Source organism: Notothenia rossii (assembly GCF_949606895.1).
Source record: "Notothenia rossii genome assembly, chromosome: 6".
Lineage (NCBI taxonomy): Eukaryota > Metazoa > Chordata > Actinopteri > Perciformes > Nototheniidae > Notothenia > Notothenia rossii.
This window is the reverse complement of record NC_136909.1, coordinates 7,768,136-7,791,334: the sequence shown is the minus strand read 5'-3', so window position 1 is coordinate 7,791,334 and position 23,199 is coordinate 7,768,136. Positions and strand designations below refer to the sequence as shown.

General features: G+C 39.6%; 1 protein-coding gene across 1 annotated transcript in view; it reads right to left on the bottom strand.

Annotated features, from left to right (window-relative positions):
• Positions 1–23,199, bottom strand: part of arvcfb (ARVCF delta catenin family member b) — a 275,952-nt gene that overhangs the window by 57,032 nt on the left and 195,721 nt on the right. Inside the window, exons 9-10 of the mRNA XM_079687092.1 lie at positions 20,111–20,616; positions 1,025–1,208 (exon numbers count right to left, since the gene is read on the bottom strand). Of these exons, the coding sequence (XP_079543218.1) occupies positions 1,025–1,208; positions 20,111–20,616 (690 nt within the window). The remainder of the gene's footprint in view (positions 1–1,024; positions 1,209–20,110; positions 20,617–23,199) is intronic.

Below are 23,199 nucleotides of genomic sequence, written 5' to 3'. Positions count from 1 at the left end.
AACATATACAGTATATACATATAGTTTTTAGAAAGCTGTATATCTCCAAACCTCCAAACCTCTGTATAAAACATGCAATAGTTTTTTTTGACCAACCACTGAAACTGCATGTTTGGGCTTATTAAAATTGAAACCCAGTGTTATTTTGAAAGAACATCCATAACATTAATCTGTTTGCAACTTATATAAGGCAAAATTCCAATTACTTGTATATAGACTATTCTGCACTTTTTATATTATATTTTATTTACTTTATTATTATCTGTTTTATTGTGTTGCACTGTTGGAGGAGCCTGTGACCTAAGATTGTCATTGTCATAACTACACTGTAGCTATGCACACATGACCATAAAAGCCTTGAATCTTGAATGTGAGGTACTTCTCTGAATCAATGTCTATACTCAGAAACCACAATAGCTGGTCTTAAAAGTGAGACCAATGTGGAAGTGTCTTAAACCTAAGTCCACGTGTTGCAAAATTAAATCTGTTTGTATAAACATTTTTTAACTCGGATTTAATTTTCCTAACACGGTTAGTGTTATTTTTCAATGCAACCTGATGTTAATTTCCTTAATTATGGTCCCATTTAGAGTAAATCAGACGATACAGAAGCATGTGCTTGATGTCTGTGTTGTTATTGACAAGTTGCTCCCATTCAGTATTGTCCCATTGAGGTGGTGTCAGTGTATTCATCTTGAAACTTCACAATGTTTTCTGTTCATGAAAGTGAATTGCATGGTTGTACTGAGCTTCACCCTCTTATGTAACCACTGTTTGCAAAAAACAAGATAGTGATGGGTGGATCATGTGACCTATAGTTTTTAGAAAGCTGTATATCTCCAAACCTCTGTGTAAAGCATGCAATAGTTGTTTTTGACCAACAGCTTAAACTGCATTTTTGGGCTTATTAAAATTGAAACCCAGTGTTCAATGAATGTGAGATATTTCTCTGAATCAATGGCTATACTCAGAAACCACAACAACCGAATCATCACCAGCTGCATGTGTTTCGTGCTGACCCTACCTGAGGCAGCCGGAGGTGTTCTTGAACACGGTGGTCCACTCGGCGTCCCGCGGCTTCGAGTCCTCGTTGGGCTCGTGCTCCCACCCCGAGTGGGGGATGATGACCTCGTTGGTGAGGGTCTGCAGGCCGTGGTTAATGATGACCATCTTCAGGGGCTCGTAGGACGACAGGTTCCACAAGGTTCCTGAGGAGGGAGGAGGGAGAAATTAATAAACATATTAAGATGATAATGCGGAAGGGTTAGAAATAGAAAGGGAGTTATGAGGAGAAAAAGGGGGATGTACTTTTTACATTTAGATATTCAGCTTAATATTAATATTCCATCACTCACATACTTATGCATATATAATAACTTGCTTTATATTTTGTTTGGTAACACTTTATATTAAGGTACACAAATTCACCATCAACTAGGTGTTAATTAACATGCATTAGCAGTATATTGGCTCTTTAGTGGTCTTTATAAAACACGTACTAATGCCTTATTCTGCATGACCATATTCTACAAGTAATATGCCATTAGTCGAGAGTTTTTTCTCAATAACCCTCCGATAGTGCTTATTTATTGCAAGTAAGGAAGTTGTTGTCCATGAGTTTTGGTCTTACTATGCTCAATATGGGCCGAATAAGGCAGCAGTACCACATGAATAGTAATTCTCCCATAATAACACTTAACAAATATCATCTATTCTTATGTAACAAAACATGAAACTATAAGTGTTAATTGTGTCTAAATAACTCAACATTAGGTATTTATAACTAAGAATATGTTTTGGGGTATTGACAGTTCAGCTACCAATAGCAGTGGCTCAGTCAGTAGGGGGCTTGGACTGTGAGCCGTAGTCCCCGAACAGACCTAAATATGGATCGTGGACTGCTACTTGGAGAGGTCCCAGTTCACCTCCTGGGCCCTGCCGTGGTGCCCTTGAGCAAGGCACCGGACACCCCCCTTCACCCCTCACTCCCATTGCTCCCGGGGCGCTGTACAATGGCTGCCCACTGCTCCTAGTGCTAGACTCCTGGTACTAGGATGGGTTAAAAGCAGAGAACACATGTCCCTGTGTGCTGTGTGCTCTGCATGTGTGACCATTAAAGAGGGTTTCATCCCTCCCATTCTATCTATTCTTTAGCGAGGTGATCTTGACATGTTTCATATTTGCACTTTTATATATTTGTAAAATGTGTACTGAAGGTTAGACAGGAAACCGGGTACAGGAAGTAGGAGAAAGTGAACCGAATAGCATGGCAGTACGGCACTGCTACTAATTGCTTATTACTTGTAGAATATGGTCATGTAGAATAAGGCATTAATAAGTGTTTTATAATGACTAATAAAGAGCCAACATTCTGCTAATACGCATGTTAATGAATAACTAGTTGATGGTTAATTTGTGTACCTTAATGTAAAGTGTTAGTTATTGTTCATTTGTAAACACGTATATTTTCTACTTTTTTGTTTATTTCTAGTTTTTTTCATTGTTATTGTACAATGCCATGTCTTTAATGGTGCTGCAACACAAACATTTCCCAAATTGAGATCAATAAAGTACCATCTTATCTTATCTTATCTTATAATGGCTCAGAAAGTTGGAATAGGAGCAGTGTTAAGAAGTGAAATATAACGACAGCTGTAAAGCAGCCAAACAAACAGCAGTGCAGACTTTAAAGCTGCAATCAAAAACACATTATGACTGGCAATAAACCACAAATGAAAAACATAACAATTATATAGTTGTTCATTAGTGCGGCAAGGCATCAAATGGTCATATTCACTATAAATGAATAAAAACACTGGAAGAGAGTTTCATTATGATCCCATGAGGACTATCACTACGTCGGGTTTCAATACTGAGCTTATATAAGACATATTTGATATTTCTATATTATTCTTGTAATATTGCTATAGAAATAGTGAGGTGCCGGTGAACTTATAATGCTCTACTGTTTTGATTTCTACACTAATGCAGTGTCACTAATGGGATAATATACCTATTGGACCTAATTGTGTGCACTGTATTCATTAGAAGGTAACTACACTGACAGTCTGTATCCATTACAGGGTATATGCAGGAGTCCTGAAGTCAGATGTAATTCCTTTCAAGACCTTTTTTAAGACCCTTTTCATACATTTTAAGACCTCATCGCCACTTTGAGTTCTAACCGGTTACCTTGGCGACACACTTTACCTCACATTGACTATATACAGTATTGATTGCCCTTCCTCCTTATCTTCCAACCATTTGGACGCAGACTTGCATTTCCCCATAACGATGTTGCTTAGCAACCGGCGTAAACGGACCTTCGCGCGCTATCAAGCAGTGAGCGTGCGATGTCCTGTTCAGATGACGTCAAATCCAACGGGATGCCATAAATAAACTACACAGAATCACACTACACACCTACGCAATGATTACATTCAGGCAGACTGTGAAATACAACCTCTTTGGACAATTTATATACTTATTGAAAACAAGCTACAAAATGTAATACTTTGGAAAATGCCCTTTAATACTTTTTAATAGCCTTAATTTTCGCTAAATTGACTTATCAACTTTTAATACTTTTTAAGACCCCGCGGACACCCCGACTAATGCAGTGTCACTAATGGGATAATATACCTATTGGACCTAATTGTGTGCACTGTATTCATTAGAAGGTAACTACACTGACAGTCTGTATCCATTACCTCCTCCATTTTATCACCCAAACAATCCAAGCGGGAGAAAGAGCATTTTCTATTCACCTGAAAATCTCTGTTACAGCAGCATATGTTATAGTTCTGCACAAAGAAGGTAAACTAAATTGAGCTGGATATGTGCGTCCTGAGGTTTCACAAGAGAAGGCAGGAAGAAAAGGAGAGATATTTGGCAGTATAACAAGGCGGCAAAACTAAAAAACGACATCAAAGCATCAGATGGGTTTTCAATCTGACACATGAAGCTCTCAGACCCAAAATGTTCCAAAAAAAGAAACACGAACGGCTTGAGTTTCACTTTTTACTAACGCACCATTTTTGGCTTTGTCTGTCATCTCTTATCACCCTCTTTCTTTTTCTTTTAACTTTAGCTGGCAATCTGATCCGGAGATATGTTATTATAGAGTAGAGAGGTTAGAAAGTCTGACATTATGAATAACCTGAACCTGAAATATGAGTCACATTAAAAGTATGCAAAGTATGCACGATTAATCTAACTGCAACTGCAAATTCATTATTTATATACTTTTTATTATTATACTTATTCAAATGAAAGCCCCACACGTTAAGAAAAACAGTGGGGATATTTATGAATATACTGTTTGCAGATTATCTTAACTTTGACGGAAGAAATATTTTGTATTTTGAAAAAAGTACTGTACAAAGGTTTAAGTTATTGTATTGTTTTAAGGTACTTCACATTTGCATGTTTTGAGCAGAGACATACACAAGTCAAAAATAATCAGTCGTCTGCATTTCACCCAAGCTAGTATACTCATGATACCATCTGTTTATTATATCACAATAACACTCACAATAGTGTCCAAAGTCATTGCTTAAAGGGGACCTATCATGCAAAATGCACTTTTGTACGTCTTTGATACATGAATATGTGTCCCCGGTGTTCCAGGGAACTCACCAAGTGTCAGAAAACAAGTGTTGAACACTTCTATGACCTCACAGAAGTGGCGCTACGGCTATTGGGCCAACTCCACCAATCAGGAGGAGACAGCCACGGACATTGCCGTTGGAAAGCGCTGGAGACGCTGTAGTACATATGCCAGGCCTGTAGATGGTGCTGCTCTCACAGAATCAGCCCATGATGCAAAGACAGGGTTAAATTGAGCGAAATGGGGAATGGCTAAAATGCATGATCTGTTTGGTATTTTGAAAAATAAAAAGTATAAATATGCCTTATATAGGTATGGTCCTACACTATATTATTCAAATATAGCATGATAGGTCCACTTTAAGGAAAACTAATATTGTCCTAGTTTGACACTAAAGTAAATGTATAATCATGATGTTGTGAGGAAAGGGGCTTATTTCTATGATTTCTAATGTTCTATGCACCTTTTAGCTTTTAAATGTAATGTCTAAGTCAATCTAAAAACAAGTGTAGGAAGTATGAGTTTAGATTTGATTTGAGTTATGATTGGAAGTATCTTAATATGTGTCACATCTCGCATCCATTGAAGCTGCCTGTGTTCGGGAAAAGGTCAAATCTATAAACTACCAAAGGAGTTTCTGATGTTTTTATAATTAGAATTCTCCTGTATTTTCAACACACACACACACACACACACACACACACACACACACACACACACACACACACACACACACACACACACACACACACACACACACACACACACACACACACACACACACACACACACACACACACACACACACACACACACACACACACACACACACACACACACACACACACACACATTCCCTTTCTACACCCCCACGTTGATCCAGAGGAACAACAGCTTGGAGCTAAAGCATTTTGATTAAACCAACACAAATCCACACATGAACACATACACACAACTGCTTATAGACATGTGCACTTAGCATATATAAACTGTTACACACATGTACACACACCCACAGTCTGTGCTTCCTTCTTGTCCTGTAATAACAGACCATTAGCGGAGCAGCGAAACTGTCACACTCCCTCGCACTGTTCTTTAGAAACAGTTTAAGTACATTTTCCAGATGGTCAATATGTCCTCCGTTAAATCATGCTCTCTGCACACAGGAAGAAAAAAAGAAGTCTCGGCGGATAGACGCAGGCTATAAATAGATCCAGTCCTTCTGGTGTGGTTGCGCCTGGAGAAAAAATTGTTTTGACATTGAAAAAGAAACGTCATCATACTAATCCGCATACTGTGGATATTTTAAGTTTGAATGCAACACATGCAAGCCCCTCTCCATTGCATCTGTATAGTATCTGTGTTACGCAACCAAGCAAAACAAGGCAACAAGGCCACCAGTATCATATTGGAAAGCTATTACATAGATCAATAAGCTGAGGTGTCCTAAGTCCGAACGCCATGCAGGATATTGAACACACACTTAAGCCTCAAGCCATCTTTATAATCCTGTGTGCTTAACAGATCATCATTATAGGACTGGAAGTGCAGCGAGGATATTTGACATTTGAAACACAAGCGGCAAAAACTCCAGGTCAGAAAAGACAAGCCAAGTGCCTTAAACGTTCACTCTGTCTAAGTTTACAGTACGTATTGCAAAATGTAATATGTTTGTATAGGAGTTTATGAGAAAATGTGAATTTTTAACTCCGATTGCATTTTTCATGACACGATTATGTCCTCGATTTCTAGTTTAAAGTATTTTTAAAACAGCATGATGTTAATTTCCTTCATTATTGTCCCATTTAGAGAAAGTTAGACGATACAGAAGGATGTGCTTGATGTCTGTCTTGTTATTGACAAGTTGCTACCAGTCTGTTTTGTCCAATTGAGGTAGTGTCAGTGTATTCATCTTGAAACTTCACAATGTTTTTGTACTGAGCTTCACCCTCTTATGCAAGCGTAAAAACAGTAATCCACAAAAAGACGGATGAGGTCAAAGTCACTGAGTCCACTTCTTATCTAGTCTATATTTGGATATATTTGATCATCTGCTGTAATTTTACTAAATGATTTAACTTAATAATTCCCTATGGACCAGGGGTGTTAAACTCAAGGCCCGGGGGGCAAATCCGGCCCGCGACTTAATTCAATGTGGCCCCACAAGAGCTTGCAAAGAATATATGTTTATTATACGGTTACGTGCCGATTTACAGAAGCACGTTGCCCATAAACTACATTTCCCACAATGCATCTCACATATGCCTTTTTTCTCAGAATGTTGAAGTTTTTTCTTCAAAATATGCTTTTTTCTTAGAATTTAACTTTTTCTCAGAATTGTTCTTCTTTTCAAAATGTTTCTTTTTTTTCAAAATGTCACTTATTTTTCGGGATTTTGACTTTTTTTTCAGAATTTGGCTTTTTTTTTTTTATTATTTTTGTGACATTCTCACTGAAGAGACTTGCAATTATTTGCCCAAGACTTCTGCTTTCAGACGTAGTTAATTATGAAGTTATTCCCCTATCAGGTAATAATCCAATGCAGAGGCAATAATGTAATATAATACATTATGTTAATATATTAAATATTTATGTATATTTATAAAGTCTTAAAGTTACAACCAGCCCTTTGAGTGCAACCATGATGCTGAGTTTGACACCCCTTTTATAGACCAAGGCTGTATGACCATCAAAACCATCACACTCTTCCTCCTATGATCCACAAAGCTTCTTGTAAGCACACCATTGCCTGTGAGAAAATGTCCCCAGTGCCCTAAACAAACAATATTCATATAGTTACATTTTTAAATGAAAGCAGCTTTAATTTTTCAGCTACAAATCTAAAATAGATTTTTCCCAGAAACACTTTCATGGTATGTTGAACTTGGGCGAAAGCAAGCTGAGATATCGTGTAAAACATACTGTATGGATGTTCACTATCGTCATAGTAAATCTCTGATTGAAGAAATTCAAACAGTATGTGGCATATCTTAATGTGTTTTTCTGTTGTGTTTATGTTTACCCAGGTAGAGGTGTGGAGCGATTGATTGGTCAGCACTGTTTGATTGTAGGGCTAAAGATTGGTTAACCTGTAAAAGCGCTTTGATTTCCTGATTGCACAGTGCATACGTACTGTATGTGCAACTCAAGTATCACAAAAAGCAGTAAAGACTTAGTGTGGCGCACAGAGTAAGTGTATACATTTAAACATATTCCATGTAAGCAGGAGGGAGACAAATATATACATATACTGAAACATATAAGAAGGGAAAAACATGTATTTTTGCAATCTTGCTTGGTTGTTTGGTATTTTTTTTTAAATAACTGGCACTGTGTTGATTGCTCTTAATAACTCTTATTTGACAAACCAACAATTTGCTTTTAGTCAAACACCCACTCTTTGCCTGGAGCATGTTTTTTTCCAGTCTCTTTTTTTATAGGCTGAATTCTGCCATTTATTTCAACCCCACGCTTGAGAGGGTAAAAGAGGAAGTATCAGAATCTAGGCATGAAGCACATAAACAACGAATGTGCTCCTGTGGTGTGTGTATTCTGCCAGTAACATTGATGCCTGACAGCTTGATTAACTCCATTGTTGTGTCATTAGCATCAGCTTTACTTATGACAAGCAGTATTTAACAAGCTGTCAATACAAGACCCATACAAATGGAAGAACAGGGCAACTGACCACATCACCCCCATTCTCACTCAGCTACACTGGCTTCCTGTACGCTACCGTAATGAATACAAAAACCTTCTGCTCACATATAAAGCTCTCCACAACCTATCCCCCATCTACATCACCGAGCTCCTTCAGGAGTACACCCCCTCCCGCACCCTCCGCTCTTCCTCCGTAGGACTTCTCACCGTCCCAAGCTCTCGCCTCAAAACCATGGGTGCTCGAGCTTTCAGCTGCTCGGCTCCCAGACTCTGGAACTCCCTGCCACTAAATATACCATACATAACCCAACTCAAAACCCACCTGTTCAAACTGGCATTCTCATTATAACCTGTACCCTGTGTCCTTCTGTGTCCTTCTGTGTCCTCTTGTGTCTTTTTGTAGTCCATTTCCTGTTGTTTGTCTCGTTTTACCCCGGCTGACATCTCATTAAATCCACAGTTTTAATGTTCCCTATATTACCCTATGCCCTGTAAGGTGTATGAAAGGCGCCCTCCAAATAAAATGTATTATTATTATTGAGGAGAGATCTGATTGATATATCCATTGAACGATGTGCTCTTATTTTGAAAGACTGTTAACAATCATATTTACTTGTCTTCTCATAAATATCTCACTTCTATGAGGCGTGAAGGAAGTACGTGACTCTTTCCAGAAGACGTCGCAGATGTCCCCGACACCTTTCCGACACCTGCGGATGAAATTAGCGCCATCTCGGTTTTAGGGATGCCAGCGATTATTCGATTATTCTAATATTCGTTACAGTCTCCATAATCGAAAATTATTTTTAAAATTCGATTTTATTTATATATTTTTTTATTATTATTTATGTTTTTTTTGCGGGCGGCGGGCGTTGAATAATCGATTATTATTCGCCAGGGCTGTCCGATTTTCGATTTTGATCATGGTCAGTTTCTGGCATCCCATCTCGGTTTACGACTTTGTTGTCATCTCCGTGTTTTGGACTATATAAGCCTGATATTTGTTCCTGCTCCGTTGAGCAACATACCCCGTGTGTGAGTTAAACCATATCCTTTGTGTGTGATTTAACTCTGCTCCTTCTTGCAAGAATAAATGAGTACCTGATTATTGATTCTCAACCTGGTATCGAGTGTTATGTTCCTAACACACTTGAACATGAAAATGGGCCACTTTGTAGTGAACAACAGGTGGTCTATTTTTTTGAGGTGTCATTAAAACGAGTCAATTTAATGGACCATAATGTAGTTCTCTTATAACCTAACATTAGCTATACATTAGTTATACTTCGGGCGATTGCATTTATGCTTCAATTATTATAAAAGTAGTGTAAATATATGGACAAAACATGCATCATAGGAATCATACACTTGTGTTTGCCACAGATCTTATTTTGTGCGATATTCCAAAATACAAAATGGGAGCGTTGCATAAAAGCAAAAAATATTTAGCCTAAAAACAAGATAACCATGTAGGAGCCAAAATGCTACTTAGCCTGAGTTTATTATTTCTATTAGTATAATTTGTCTACGTTACTTTTATTTGTATTTGTTGAGCACTTCCGGCAATTGTCACATGGGTGTGGTTTGTGTATACAGGTCACATGTCAGGTGCTGATGACAGAGGGTGAGCTTGCGCTGACATTTTTTATTTTGATCGTTTTGGAAAATTGAAGTTATTTTCGAACGTCAGTATGGACTTCCTCATTGAAAACGCGTTGTAGCATGAAGCCAAGCTTAGCCTCTCTGCAACTCAAAGTTAAATGGGAATTGAGCTGCCCCCCCCCCCCCCCCCCCCCAACCCTCTGTCTGTTCTCCATCACCTCCAGTATTCCCGCTGAAGCCCTGCTCAGGGAATCAGTCAGCTCGACACTGATCACATATGCCAGAGGGGAAGGGAAAGGCATGTCTTTGCGGAGGCTGTGATCCATCAAGTCCGACAGGCCCACAGCCCACAGACACAATGTTATTTAAGATGACAGAGAGCTGTGAAAGTGACGATCTCCATCCCGCGTCCTGCCACTGTTTCAGGCCGCAGACTCTACATCAGGTTTAGTGTATTTGCTGTCTTCTGTCAGCCTGTCAGAGGACGGTGTGATGGAGATGTCCTGCTGTCAGGAGGCCGATAGCAGCCAATTGGGATGTCAAAGACTTATTTTGAACGTGGAGTATATTTGACTACCTGGACTGTGATTGGATTTGTTAGAAAAACATACACTTCTGGTTTTAGTTTAGTTTATTGTCCTTTGAGATTGGAAAGACAGAAGTCAGACCAACAACCCTCATCAATCCACATCCAAGAGTGTTTTATTGCTATCGTTGTGTAAGAATCTGGCATCATTGACACGATGAAGGGGTTTGATTTAGCATATCTCCATATAAGCAAGTTAATATAATCGGATTCAAGTCTTATTTTTGAAAAACTGTTATAGTGTAATGAACAAACCACAAAATCTGAGTGCAAATACTCATACTGTTATTGGAAAAGTGGGATATATGTTTACATTTAACACATACAACATCCCAGCAATACTTTATGTACCACCTGGACCTTTGCGTGCAGATTATTAATTAAATTATAGTGTGTTTTTGATGGTAGATACAGTATCAAAAAACATTATATTAAGAACAATTATTGTTTCGATATTTTCTTACAGTCTTATTTCCGTTGTTAGGGAAAAAGGTGTTTATCCTACCAGATGTTGGCTCTTATATATGGATGTTCATCTCCATTGTAGATTCTCTGTTAAGATTTTTAAACATCTAGGATGTTAATGTCCTCTGGAAAAAGGAGTAATTATGATCATCCTTATATTTGCAAGTTTTTTCCTGATTTCAAGCTGAGCCATGGTTTAAAGATGTGAAAGTGTTATTCCTTACTGGTTTATTAATGTTGTGTGCTGGGAAAAGTTCTGAAGGGGTAAACAGTGCAGTTGAACTGACCGTAAAAGTAAACTAACTAAAAAGCATGAGTGAAACTATTTTTCAAATATATTGTGAAATATTCCTGTAAACAGAACTCATTAAGCTATAAAACATATCCCCAAAGATGAGGAAGTGAACTCTCTCTTAAAAAGGGAAATGCTTAAGAAAGGATTATAAAGAATCTTATCTGATCTGATATTTATATAACTGTCGTATCTAATAAACCTGTGATTAGTCTCAGTTTCTTTTGTCTTAAATCCAATCTAGCCACAGGGCAGGTTCAATATTATCACCTGTCTCTTCAGTTATTTATTGCCACAAACAGAATTGTATTTGTAAAAGCTTGACATGAACCAACAATTCTGAGATTGAAGCGTAAAAGACAAGATTGGGAGCAAAGGGAGAAGACGTGAGCTAAATATTGATCAAATATTATCAATGTATTCCCTTTTCTACTTCCTCCTCGGGAATGGGAAAGGGACTGGAGCTAAGGCTAAAGATAAGCCAAAGGCAAAGGCTAAAGCTAAACCAAAGGCTAAAGCTAAACCAAAGGCTAAAGCTAAACCAAAGGCAAAGGCTAAAGCTAAAACTTAGGCTAAAACTAAGCCTAAGGATGAGGCTAAGGATGAGGCTAAGGCTAAAGTTAAGCGTACGCTAAGGCTCAGGCTTAAGTTAAATCTAATGCTGATGCCAACGCTAAGGCTGACAAGGGCTGACTAAGGCTACATCTAAGGCTAATGCTGACGCTAAACCTAAGGCTAAGGCTAGGGCTAAGGCTGAAGCTAATGCTAATTATCCAGGTGAAAGCTGGCAGGCATGTTGCTCTTCTTTTAGCTAGGCTATTAATTTAGTTCTGCCCATTACTGTTCTCCTCCTCCTCCCGCTCCCTCCTGTCCTTCTCCTTCTCACCCCTTAGCCAATCCATCACACTCTCAGGGCTGGAGGAGGAGGAGGAGGAGGAGGAGGAGGAGGAGGAGGAACCAACACATGTATTTCGGTTTATTCATGGAATTCTTTTTGTTATTCTACAGTATTGTTGTTTTATAGTTATTTGTTAATGTATTTAACCCAATTTGTGTTCTTTGAAATTTAAAAGGATATTGCTTTGTGTTTGTTGCTTTCGATGCAGTTGTATATGTCTTAAGTGTAATTTTGCTTGGCTTCCTATTTTGTATGGACATGCTTTTATTTTGAAGGAGAGTTAGCGCTGTTGACAGGAAGTTGTTGTTGCTATGGAAACAACGTGACGGAGATTAATGGAGGAAAAAGTAATATCTACATATAAAGGCGGAGAAAGTAAACAATAACGTTTATGGTTAAGTGTTAGCACCCCCCAAAGAGGGACAAGCTCTTACGTTGATATTGGAGATCTCAATACATTCGAGAGAAAAAAAGAAAAACCCCCCAAAAAAACGAATATCCGAATAACAAAATTGAAACCTGAATAGTACTCCAACGAACGAATATTCTGATTTTCGGGTACAGCTAGTGCACACATACATATACGTTTACACACACATCTATATGTATGCTATGATGAACTCAGCAGGTGGTCTCTTGCATCATGGAGGGAGACATCAGGTATGTTGCCCTTCTTGAAATTGAGTTCACTATTACATCTAAGTGTACGTGTGTGTCCTACATAGGAGAACAAAGACTACACTGATATTGGAAGTGTGTTAAAGCCAGTACTGAGACAAAACATTGTGTTTATCATCAAAAACATCTAAACTAAACACTAAAAATGATTCTGCTGCAAAATGTACATTAAGGTATCAATGAGGTTTTGAAGAACAGGTTCTCTCAGAACTAAATGAAGGCTACCAGGTCTATGTGCCGTGTTTAGTGTCAATATTAGCAAATGTTCCAGTGTCTAGTCTTACACATACTGTTTGATGCAGCACTCATCAAGTGTTTTAATAAGAATAATTGAGAAATAAAGTAATTTATAAGGGGAAACTGTATTATAAGTATCTTACATACTTATATTAGTATCCCCTGAGCTGGAACTGTTATTAGGAAGTGACCAAATGTAACTTTTCAGACATAATACAAAAACCTGAGCTTTAAGTATCTGTCAATATTGATCAGATTCACGTTATTGAAACTGTACTGTGTGGACTGGGATCATTGCCTTTTTTAACTTTGTAAAACAAGAGGTTAAAAAGACAAATATGTATTTACAATTACGGAACTATTACTTTAAAAATAATGATATATAAGTTAGCAGATTCGCCCTTTGTCCCGAGTATCCGACTCAGCCGTTGAATCAGTATCGGTTCATTTATACAATTAATTACTTTCAGCGTATGCTTTATATAACCAACCAAAACGTACAAAATCAATAGATTTTCATTAAGATATTTGACATTTTTGGGCGGGCCGCCCAGGTTTATTTCGGGACCCATTTAGTTTTTTTTTCAGTTTTTTTATTCGTCCGTGACCACGACACCATCTGTGATCGATTAACTTGTGGACAATGATCCCTCGCTCTACGCCTCCTGCACCCAGTCCCAGACTGGCCATCGGGAGGACAGGGGGGTTTCCCGATGGCCTGGCTTGTTAAGTGGCCTGCCTCACACAGGGTGACTGGCTGTCTACATGATGTGGCCTGCCGACATGGCCACTGTCATACAGATCATAAATCAAAGCCCTTGATTGGTCTCTGTGTGTCATTCAAGCTCGGGATAACCTCAGCTCAGGTGAGGTAAAGGACTCTCTGAGTGTTTAGATAGTTAACTTAGTCTAAGTTCTCAGTGGGTCTCAAACGGTTTGGTCACCATTTATGTAAACACATATTTCCATTTGAGGGTGTAGTGATTAGTAAAATATGCATGAATAAATACATAAAAAGTTAACTAGGTGAAAAAAGGCAAGATACACTTTTAAAACTTGTTGAGAGCTAAAACTAGTCTTTGCTGTTGCCTCAAAGAGGAGCAGGGGGGAGAGGAGGGAGACAGGAGAGGCTGATTCAGGAGCCCAGTCACACTCACAACTATAAATGAACCAAAAATAAATTAATAAACAAGTTTCAGTGTTTTTTCATATTGGAAATTGTATGTTATTGGTTATGGCCATGATTGTATGATTATTGAAATGTATACAGTTCTGTTTCATATAGATGTTTCCATAGATCTAGTCTCTTTATTTTTCCCTCAAAGTGCACCAGATTGATGCATTTAAATCCTGCCTCCGGCATGCCCCCGGACCCCCCTGGAGGATTTGAGGTCCACCCCCACTTAAAATCACATTGATAGTTTCCTAAATAAATTTAAAAAAATGTTTAAACAGTAACCCATGTCCATATGTTTATTTGTGGGTAGTAGATCTAAACTATAGGGCTATCATTATGGGCCCTGCCTGTACCTGTTCGCTCTGCCATCGTGTGAAGGGTCTGCTAACAAGCGGCCAACAGAAAGGTTAATTCACATCACGTCACCTCAACCCCCCCCCCCCCCCCTCCGCTACCACCACCACCACCCGCCCAAGTATATTTCAGATCTGTGGGAAACACTGCATTATGGTGGCTTTAACCTTGCAGCTGATCCTTAAAGCTCTTTATAAGTTTTTAGTATTCAGAAGCCCTCTATGTTAAAACATTTAGGTGCTTTAGACCAAAACTTTGCGTAAATAGTGATGTGTTCTTTATGTAAAACCCACATAACCTTGGCACAGATATACATGAGTGTCTAGACATCATCTCTCTTCTAGCTTAAACTTGCTTTATATGCATTTTTCATCCAAACAACACAAGCAGGAGGCACCTTTCTATACGTGTCAGACCACAAGACACAGACATCTCCTGCAGTAAAACCAGGAGACAAATCCACTTAATAATCTACATTCCCACAGAGGGAATAGCTGCAGGGCAAAAACAGCCGGAAGGTAAAATAAAATAACTGTGAACGTTACAAAGCTCTAAAAATATGAGCGACTGGTCCGCCTGTCGTGTGTGTTGGAAAATAAACCCCTTCCACGTCACCCTGCAGAAAACCGAGCTCTCTGTGGTTTTGCAGGCACAGCACAAACTCAGAGAACTATTAAAACACATGGGCTAAGAAAAAGGGGGCCTATATTTAAACCCATATTTAATTGTAGAAAAAAAACGGCCAATTTTAGCCACACGGGCTGAGGCTGTAAGCCGAGCTCGCATTGTGACAGGTCTGTTTTCCCTATGGAAACATTAGGCTGGAGAGGAGAGGGAAACAGTGAGAGAGGAGGAGAAAATCAGTGTAGATAATGAATGAAGGGGAGAAGAAATTAGATTGAGCCAGAAAGGAGGAGGGGGGTAATGAGTGAGAGAGGGGAAGAGGAGAACAAATAGAAAGGCCTCCCTCCAATCGGTCCTCCTTGTCTTGTGGTGCAGGGTTATTTTTAGCCACGATGGGGAGCAACACGGTGCTGTAAAGGCAATCATTTCTGCTGCGGCACAGTCATCGCTCAGCGCCACATCTCTGTCACAGCAGAGCTACACACACACACACACACACACACACACACACACACACACACACACACACACACACAAACTTACACACACACACTAGAACTCAACAAGCGTGTTTTTTTTTAAAGACTGGTATCACTATCAATGCTATGCCTGCATGACTTGGAAAAGTATGGTACTATTTTGACTCATAATTGCGATATGATTCGCCATATTAGAGGGAATGATTGTTTTTGAAATACTATTCACTGAAATGATCATTGGAAAATACATTTAACCTGTTAAACCCTGAGCCTGTTTTTCAGGTCTCAGGCTCGAAAACGACATATCTTCCCTTCTAAAAGGGTTACATTCATAATCTTTTTTCTCAAAGTAATGATAAACCTGAGAGTTGGATGTAGAAAAGTCAGAATCAATATAGATGTTTTTTATTTTAAAGAAAATTCAGATTGAACATAGTAAAAAACTATAAATTATAGTGTCCGTCCAAAACTTATTTTTTACTTATAGTGAAAACCACCCTTGGATGATGGGTTAGTAGACTAAGTACAAATCCAAAGTACAGCATATAATAAGTACCCTTTATTAAGATCGATGCAAAACAAGTGAAATTTGACCTTTTTAGAGAGGTTTAGCAAAAAACAACAACTTCTGGGGTCATTTGGGTGGATTTTCCATATCTCTGGCCCCCCTTGGTCGGTTTTGATGATTGACATCTCTTTCTAACCGTCACAGCCAATGGAATCGAGGGAAAGTTCCACATGCACACACAGGTTACCAAATAAGGAGTGAGAGTGACGAGTAGAAAAACCGGAAGCTGCGCTAACCTCTGGTGGCCACCATTAGCAGCTCATTTTCTTTCTCCGATTTTTGCATACAAATGGAATTATGGATTATCAATAATTTTTTCAAAGAAACAGACACATTATTAACCTATGGATTAGGGCTGCACGATATTGAAAAAAACTGACATCGCAATTTTTCCCCCCCTGCGATATACGTATATATAGGTGTTTTGATGGTCTGCAAACTAGCGGGGCGGGGCCTGCTGTGATCTAATCAAGAATGATTGTGATTGGTGGTTTGCTGTGCATGCAGAGCCTGCATGTCACTCACTCAAGTACCCCTGACATGAGAGCCCCGCAAGTTTTCCTTTTGTAGCAAGCAGCCACCGCAGTCCTGCTGCTGTACTGGCTTGTAGTTCGTTTATAGCATAACGTTAGCATTTTGCTTCTGGCGACTAGATTTATGATAAAAAAATTATAAAAGTAGGGTTGACATGTGGAGATTATCCGGCTGAACAAAACGTGATCCCTCTCTTAAATGTGTGTCAACTTTATTTCGAGCTATTTTCCAAAATCCTATGGAAAATTTGCATTGGTTTTTGACGAAGGAACCGAAGAAGTTTACTTCCGGGTTTAAGGACGCGTCACTGCGGCTCTCTATAAGGAGTGAGAGTTACGCGTAGCCAAAACCGGAAGCTGAAAAGAGAAAATAAAATAAATAGAACTAGTCTCCCACTTCAAGTATCTTGGAGTCTTATTGGACTCGAACTTGACTTTTAAGAAACATATCAAGAAATTATCCAATACCATTCAATTCAACTTGCAACATTTTTAACAAATTTGACCCTTCTTAACTGTCTGCAAAGTCATACCTCCACTGTATGATTATATCCCACATTGAATACTGTTTGACAAACTGTTTGTTTGCTTGTGCCACAAACCTGAAACCAATAGAGCAGCTGCACAAGAGAGCTATCAAGGTGTTTGACAGAAAGCCTTATTCATACCACCACTGTGCCATCCTTGAAAAACTGAATTTCTTGAGCTTTGACAATTTGAAGTCTTTAAAAAGTATGTGTTTTTTGAAAATGGAAAATGTCCTTTCCATTAAAGGCAGCTCATTTTGGAATAGCCTCCAAACTGAGATACGGGATTGTCCCACTCTCAATAGCTTCAAAGGTCAACTCAAAGAATGGTTGAGAAACAAACAGACGTGCAATCACAGCTAAATGCACTTTAACACAGGGGTATCATCTCTTGCACTTTAGGTAGAGCTCTTGTATCTTCTCCTGCACTTTAGATGTCGTAGCTGCTAGATTGTATAACCAAGTCCTAAATGCTTGTGTATGCTGCCCTTGCTCTTTTGCACTTTCTGCATATTATGTATTTTGTTTTTGCTATGTTTGTAAAGTGTAATCTTCTTGAATGTTTTATGTGAGGGACTGCGGATGGAAATGAGCTCAAAGCTAAATCTGGCACTGTTACGCTTGACACATTTGAATGTTTTAAGTGTTCATTACTGTGCATTGTCCCTGCCAAATAAACGGTTAAATAAATAAATAAAATAAATAACTCAATATACATTAAAATTAAGTAATGGTGGTAGTGGCAGAATGTTCTAAGAAGGATCCTTGAGAATTGGAAAGGAGGCTTATGGGTTGAAAGCAAGATATTAATTGAGCCTCTCGTATCAATACTTCGAGATTCCCTCTTCAGCCACAGTTCCTCAAACTGTAAAGATTACAAAAGTAACTCTTTGGGGTGGAAAGTATTCTGTATTTAACACTTGGCGGTTACATCTCAAAGGTCAAGCATCTCCCTTTAAAGTGGTTCTCATTTTTCAACACATGTGTACCGAGAACAAAAGCCCCTTCTCCGATGGCGAAGAGAGCATACCAAAGTGTGTCAGGTCAAAGCAATCATGTTGGGGATTAGCTGAGCACACGGAAATACACACACACACACACACACACACACACACACACACACACACACACACACACACACACACACACACACACACACACACACACACACACACACACACACACACACACACACACACACACACACACACACACACACACACACACACACACACACACACACAACTGTATTCCCAAGTCAAGGGGGGAAAAACCCCATCATGGCGTTTGAATCAATAGCTCCTCTTAAAGGAATTAAAACATATTTCATTACACTTTGCAGCGATTAGCTTTTTCCCCTGAAATCAATGTTCATATGACATCTGCTTCTCTACGGAGAGTCATTCCACTTTCTAACTGTTTTTGTAATAAACCTTAAATCTTAAAACATCACAATTTCCATGGTGATGTCTTTAAAACCATTATCTTTGTGACAATTGATTGAAATAAAAAATTAGCGACTAATTACTTCATTAGCGCTTGCTACTCTTTTACGAACGTTAGGAAAAGAAAACTCCAAGACAATTTACTTAAAATGTGCCTCCGCTATAATTAAAAGAATGACTAATTACAGCTTTGAATGCAATATCTCCCCTCTAGTATACGGGGAGTTACGCAATTCAGGGCTAATTCAGCCATTATTGTGTCTCTTAATATGGGAGGCCTCGGGCACCAACTTGTCAAATAATGTATCAGTTGGAGATGAGGAAATAGCACATTGTGAATTAAGCTGCAAAAAAGAATAATGTGTGGCAAACGTACCCTGCTTCGTATTATAGTATGACTCAGATGGCATTACTATGCATATGGGATTAGGGGAGCCAACGCAGTATATTCCTGGATGGAATATATATAAGCAATGGATGTATGCAGCGAGTGATTGGATGGGACTGGCATACTAAGGTACTATCATATCAGCTTAAAGGCGTCAAAGCAGCACTTTCATACGTACTGTACGTGACAGAGAGTTGAGACTAATTAGGCAGAGAGAAATTCTACAGTTAGTGGAGAAGACAGCCAACAGGCTTGGCATTTACAGCGCTTTGCAGGTGGTTTTTTTTACATAATAAAGGAATCTTTACCTGTGGCAAGCCAATTGTAAAAAAGTTTTTTTTTAATTACTTTTAAGGAAAATATGAAAGTGTTTTTAAGGCAAGCTTTGCAAAGAAACTAGTTGATGTGGTTGACAAATGAGGGCACAATACAAGTAGAATATTTTCAGACATGGAGACAATAAGGAAAATGTATGCAAAATGCCAAGCATAATGACGTGATTCATGTGTAAACGCAGAACATGACGATCATGTCTTGTATTCAAAAATAATAAACAGTAATTGATTTCCAGTGCAACATCTACCGTACCATTTCCTCTCCCATTTCATCTCTTCGTTTCTAAAGTGGCTCGACAAGAAGTCAGACAAGGATCAGCTGCTTCGATTACTTTACTTGATGTCACCAAATCAACTGCACAAGAATTTAAAAAGGCGATATGAAGCCATATGGAAACAAACTTAGTCATGTTGATTAACACTTTGTCTACTTCGGTTGAACCTCATTACATTAAATACATCTTTATTTATAAAGCACTTTAAAACCTCCAGACCAAAGTGCTGTCCCGTCAAATAAACAAAACAAACACAAAAAAAGCTCACACACCATCAAATTAGTACAAGTAAAAACAATAGACAATTTAAAAGCAATAAAAGCAACAATCTACAAGATGTCAAAACTCTAAGCAGAAGTATTGAATATGTATTCTTACCGGTGATGAGCTCTCTAACTTCCATGTCGTTGGTCTTCCTCAGCAGGCGCACGAGGCCCGGGATGCCGTCGCAGATCTTGATGGCCACCTTGTTGTCGTTGTCCTTCCCGTAGGAGATGTTGCGCAGGGCGCCACACGCCTTACGGTGGACTTCAGACTTGGGGTGGTCCAGAAGCCCCACCAGGACAGGAATCCCTTTCAGCTGACGCACGTCCTTCTTTATCTTATCGTTCTCGTAGCACAGGTGCTGCAGGTAGGCCGCAGCGTTGGACTTCACCGGGTCGATGGGGTGGCCCAACATGGCGATGACCTCCGTGAGGTCGGGGTCACGCCAACGCGGGTCCTTACGCATGCTGTCGATGGAGGGGGAACGCCGGCCTGCCAAGCGGTCCAAACTGGCCATGCTGCCCCTCTCCGGCAGGGCGAGAGGAGCTGAATACATGCTGTGGATGTAGGGGTGGCGCTCATCGATCAGCTCTGGCTCGATGGCTTCGTCTGGGTACCCTCTGGAAGGAGAAAAGAAGAGAGGACAGTGAGGACAAGGGAGACAGACGAGGTAAATGGAGGGTGACTCAGACAGATTTGTCTGAGAGAGGAATTAGGCAGCCGGGGGGGAAGACTTTGAAAGAAGCTAACTGAGGTGAGATCTCTGACTAATGAGGGGAAGAGAGGACAGGGTGAGGAAGAGGTGAGAAGGAGTGGGTGATGGAGATAAGGAGGGAAGGTGGTGATCTGCGGTTTGGATTCCAATGACTTGTATATAGAATATTCTTGCACTATTTCTATTGTATTTGATTACATTTGTATTTATTTGATCTGTTTTATTGTGTTTCACTGTCGGAGGCGCCTGGGACCTAAGATTTTCATTGTCATAACTCCACTGTATGTACACATGACAACAAAAGCCTTGAATCTTGGATGAGTTATTAACAGGTTAGTCACATTTGTCCTCGCTGGCAGGTGGTAGCAGCACACGTCAGACATCAACAAAAGTCTGAGAGAGAGTGATTGAGCGATAGGAACCAAAAAGGCAGTTCACGGAGAAACAGAGACAAAGGCAACACCAAAGAAAAAGCTTTTAAAGAAAGTCTTGTGAACTTTTCTTTGTTAGGAAGCCACCATAAAGAGCAGAGAAGGGATTGAATGTTTTCCCCCCAGGGAACACAGAACAGAGCTGTGCTGTGCCCCCGGGGAAGACCACGAGCCTCTGTGATGCCCCCGGGGCTCTCAGGGCTCACAGCAGCCAACACTAGCATTTGGTTGCTGAAATATAAATGACCATGTCTTTAGGTCTTCCCTGCTAGCGTTAGCCTCGTTAGCATCAATTCTGTTAGGTTTGCTTCGAGCTCTACTCAATTCCTGTGATGGAAATAAGTGTTGTCCTCTGGGGGAGGAAGAGGGGGGGTTGCTTGGTTTTCAAACAATGCCCTTCAATAAATCTATATTTCGGAAATGTCTATTATCTGCACTCTCTAGGGTTCTTTACACCAAAGGCATCCTCGTAAATCCTCGATGGGAACATGGGGGGAAATTAGACGCTCAATTTTAAATGACAGATCATTAACTGCTTCTTGAAAACAACACAGGTTACTTGTTATAAATAAAGCTCTTTAATCATAGCAACAATGTTTCTAACCAACAGCGAAGAAGCGGTCCGTGGAGTCACGTTTTACAAAAAAAGTTGCTAACCAATTCTTTAAAAACTTATTAGACAAAATGTTTTGAACAAGTCGTGTAAAGGGACGGGAGAATGTTTGTTGGGGAAAGTTAGGACATGGTGGGAGGAATTTAATTAGGGTTGTGTAGTTATGCACAGCGTTCATCCCCCCGCCCACCCCACAGTTTGAGACTTGTTTATTCTCATTACATAATCCATCTGGTCTCCTCTCACCAACTTTGATGTATGGTGGTTGGTGGTGCAACAGAAATGGTGGCCAACGCTGGTGGTTGGCAAGAATTTTGAAACCAAGCTCACATTTTTAATGAGTTTTATGTTAATTATGTGCTTTTACAGTTCTTCCCAGGCATGTTGGGATAAGAGAGAAGGGGGGGGGGGGGGGGGGGGGGCTATGCCACTTGCCTCAGCTCTGGTGTATTCATCTGTTGCAGAAACCATGCAGGCACATATTGACTTTTATGGTAGGCATTTTACTGCCTGGAAAACAATATGAAATGAACTGGGAGAAAAACTCTTGCTGGGCAATGTAACAAGATATTAAATCCTCTATTAAGTCGAATGGAAAGAGGATTAATCGAGACAGAATGAGGCGCCACCTCAGTTGAATAAAGTTCAAAGAACCATGAAGCTGAATGGCAAACTTTGCCGAACAAGCGTTGGGAGTCACATTTCTAGAACAGCTGTGATCTTCTCCAAGAGGTGTCCCTCCTCAAAAAACAAGAAACATTTAACTTAAAAAAGAATGGATCTAGTGCAGGGCTTCTCAAACTCTGGACCGAACTGCAAATCAATCCGGACAATCAAAAAAATAATAATTGTGATAAAACGCCATTCTGTTCTAAACCACATCAAGGATTATCTCTGAAAACAGTCTGGAGCTCAAATGCTTTTTCTCTTGCGGGTTTATCACAAGGTGAGTTCCTTTTTTTATTTCCTGCTTTTTAAACACATGTGCTCTCCAGTACAGGTTAGCTCTGAGTGTTAGCGAGGCTTGCTAATGTAAACAAGGACGAGATTACGTCCAAAACACGTCAGGCATTGTTTCTGATAGCAACTTTCTGTGGGTCCGCTGCCGATTTGACGTCAGATCGGCAGCAAATCTGTATCCGCTCGTTGTACCCCCGTTTTTAAAAGATTTGGGTACGGAGGAAAAGAGAGTGTTTTATTTTGCTGCGTGAGTTCCCCGACGCACCGGGACTTTACTGGCATTGATCCCGACCATTGACCTCGTATAAAATTCACAAGTGGACTTTTAACAAAAAAGTTTGAGTACCCCTGATCTAGTGTATCATCACTGTTTATTTTAAAAGTAGTATTTTTCCAGCGTTGTGGAACATTTTAGAGAGCCACAAACCTCTTAAAGGCAGCATGTAGCCACAGAAATAAAGGAGGGGCCAATCAAGCCTGATTA